This window comes from Orycteropus afer, unplaced genomic scaffold (assembly GCF_000298275.1).
Source record: "Orycteropus afer afer isolate SDZICR_OR568_19922 unplaced genomic scaffold, OryAfe1.0 scaffold00055, whole genome shotgun sequence".
Classification (NCBI taxonomy): Eukaryota; Metazoa; Chordata; class Mammalia; order Tubulidentata; family Orycteropodidae; genus Orycteropus; species Orycteropus afer.
The window spans coordinates 966,637-968,218 of NW_006921642.1; the positions used below are offsets into that span (position 1 = coordinate 966,637).

General features: G+C 38.9%; 1 protein-coding gene across 1 annotated transcript in view; it reads right to left on the reverse strand.

The window, feature by feature from the left end:
- The window catches only part of COL4A2 (collagen type IV alpha 2 chain), a 199,989-nt gene that overhangs the window by 50,218 nt on the left and 148,189 nt on the right, over positions 1-1,582 (reverse strand). Inside the window, exon 26 of the mRNA XM_007938924.1 lies at positions 921-1,028. Coding sequence (XP_007937115.1) covers positions 921-1,028 — 108 coding nt within the window. The remainder of the gene's footprint in view (positions 1-920; positions 1,029-1,582) is intronic.

Consider the following 1,582-nt stretch of genomic DNA (forward strand, 5'->3'; position numbering starts at 1 on the left):
GGAGGGTCGACGAAAGAGGGGGAGGCCTTCAACGAGATGGATTGATACAGTGGCTGCGATGATGGGCTCGAGTATAGCAGGGATTGTGGGGCTGGTGTGGGATCGGGCAGTGTTTCGTTCTGCTGTGCATGGGGTCGCTATGAGTCGGAAACGACTCGACGGCACTTAACAACAACAACAACATGGTTTCATTTAAATAATGCAATCCCAAAATGTGTGATGCAATGTGTTGTACAAAGTGATGTGATGATACTGAACTCACACAATTTTAGTTATAAGCATACATGGACACCCATGTTTGGGGATGTTTGACTACAATGTGGAATATGCTGTCCAAAGCAGGTATTTCCTATTTTTCACCACAACTTACTACTGGAAACACATTCATTTTTCTTCATATATAGGCAAAAGATTTAAACTGTTTTAGCCACCTAATTGTTTACATATTTCTTTGCCATGTCAAAATGTAGATGGAATGGTTAGAACTATTTACCACACCAAGCTGAACACTAAAGAACAAATGGGCAGTGCAGTGAAAGGTCAAGATAAAGAAGTAAGAAAGTGCTATTTGTACCAATAATAAAAATAATCTCAGAAGAAAAAAACATTATGCTACCCTTAGAATGGTTAACATAAAGCAGTGAAAAACATTTACACATTATCTGCAATACCTATGCTTTTTTTTTTTTCCTATGAGATCTGAAGTTCTCTGCAAAAGCCAGTATGTGCTAAAGAATAGTGACAGTGATGATCAAGTCAAGAATTTTGAATCTCCCATGGTCAAGTACAAAAGCTGTCATCAAGTATTTGTTGAGATAATTTCTAAGTGTTAAGAGACAACAGAGCTGTGAGATCCTCATCACACACACAAGCCATTTCCTGAACATTAAAGAACTGAATCCAGTACGATCTTGACTTACCTGTCTGTCCTGGGAATCCTTCATGACCTGCATCTCCTGGGAAACCCTTGAGCCCTGGATCTCCATCAGGTCCTGAGAATCCTGGTATTCCTCTGAGGCCCTTGGCACCTAAACAACCCAAATAAATCACACAAAAAAGTCAGATTCTCATCAGGAAACCCCATCTGTAGATTAATGGGCTACCACCAAGTTCTGCACTGACCTAACGTGGTCCTTACATGAAACTGGGAAATTATGAGACTTGTGAAATGCCAATCCTAAAATAGCACCCCTGGGGTGATCAAATGATTTTCAGTGTTGAAAAATCATGCTTAATTACAATAAGAACGATATTAAATATTAAGTACACTAGTTTTTTTAAGATAGTTTTTTTTTAAACTTTTTATTGTGATTTGGGTGAATGTTTTACGGAGCAAATTGGTTTTCCATTCAACATTTCGTACACATTTTTATCCGTGTTAATTGCAATCCCCACAAAGTAACGACACTCTTCCTATTTCTTTTCTGTTTACTATTTCCATTCATTCTTCTTTCCTATTTCCTCCTGCCTTGTGAGCTTTATCCCTGGGCAATGCTGCCCTTTTGATCTCATATGGTTGTTCTAGGGAGTGGGTGTTATTGTGCACCTTATAGGCCTGTCTATTTTTTGGCTGAAGGTTGAG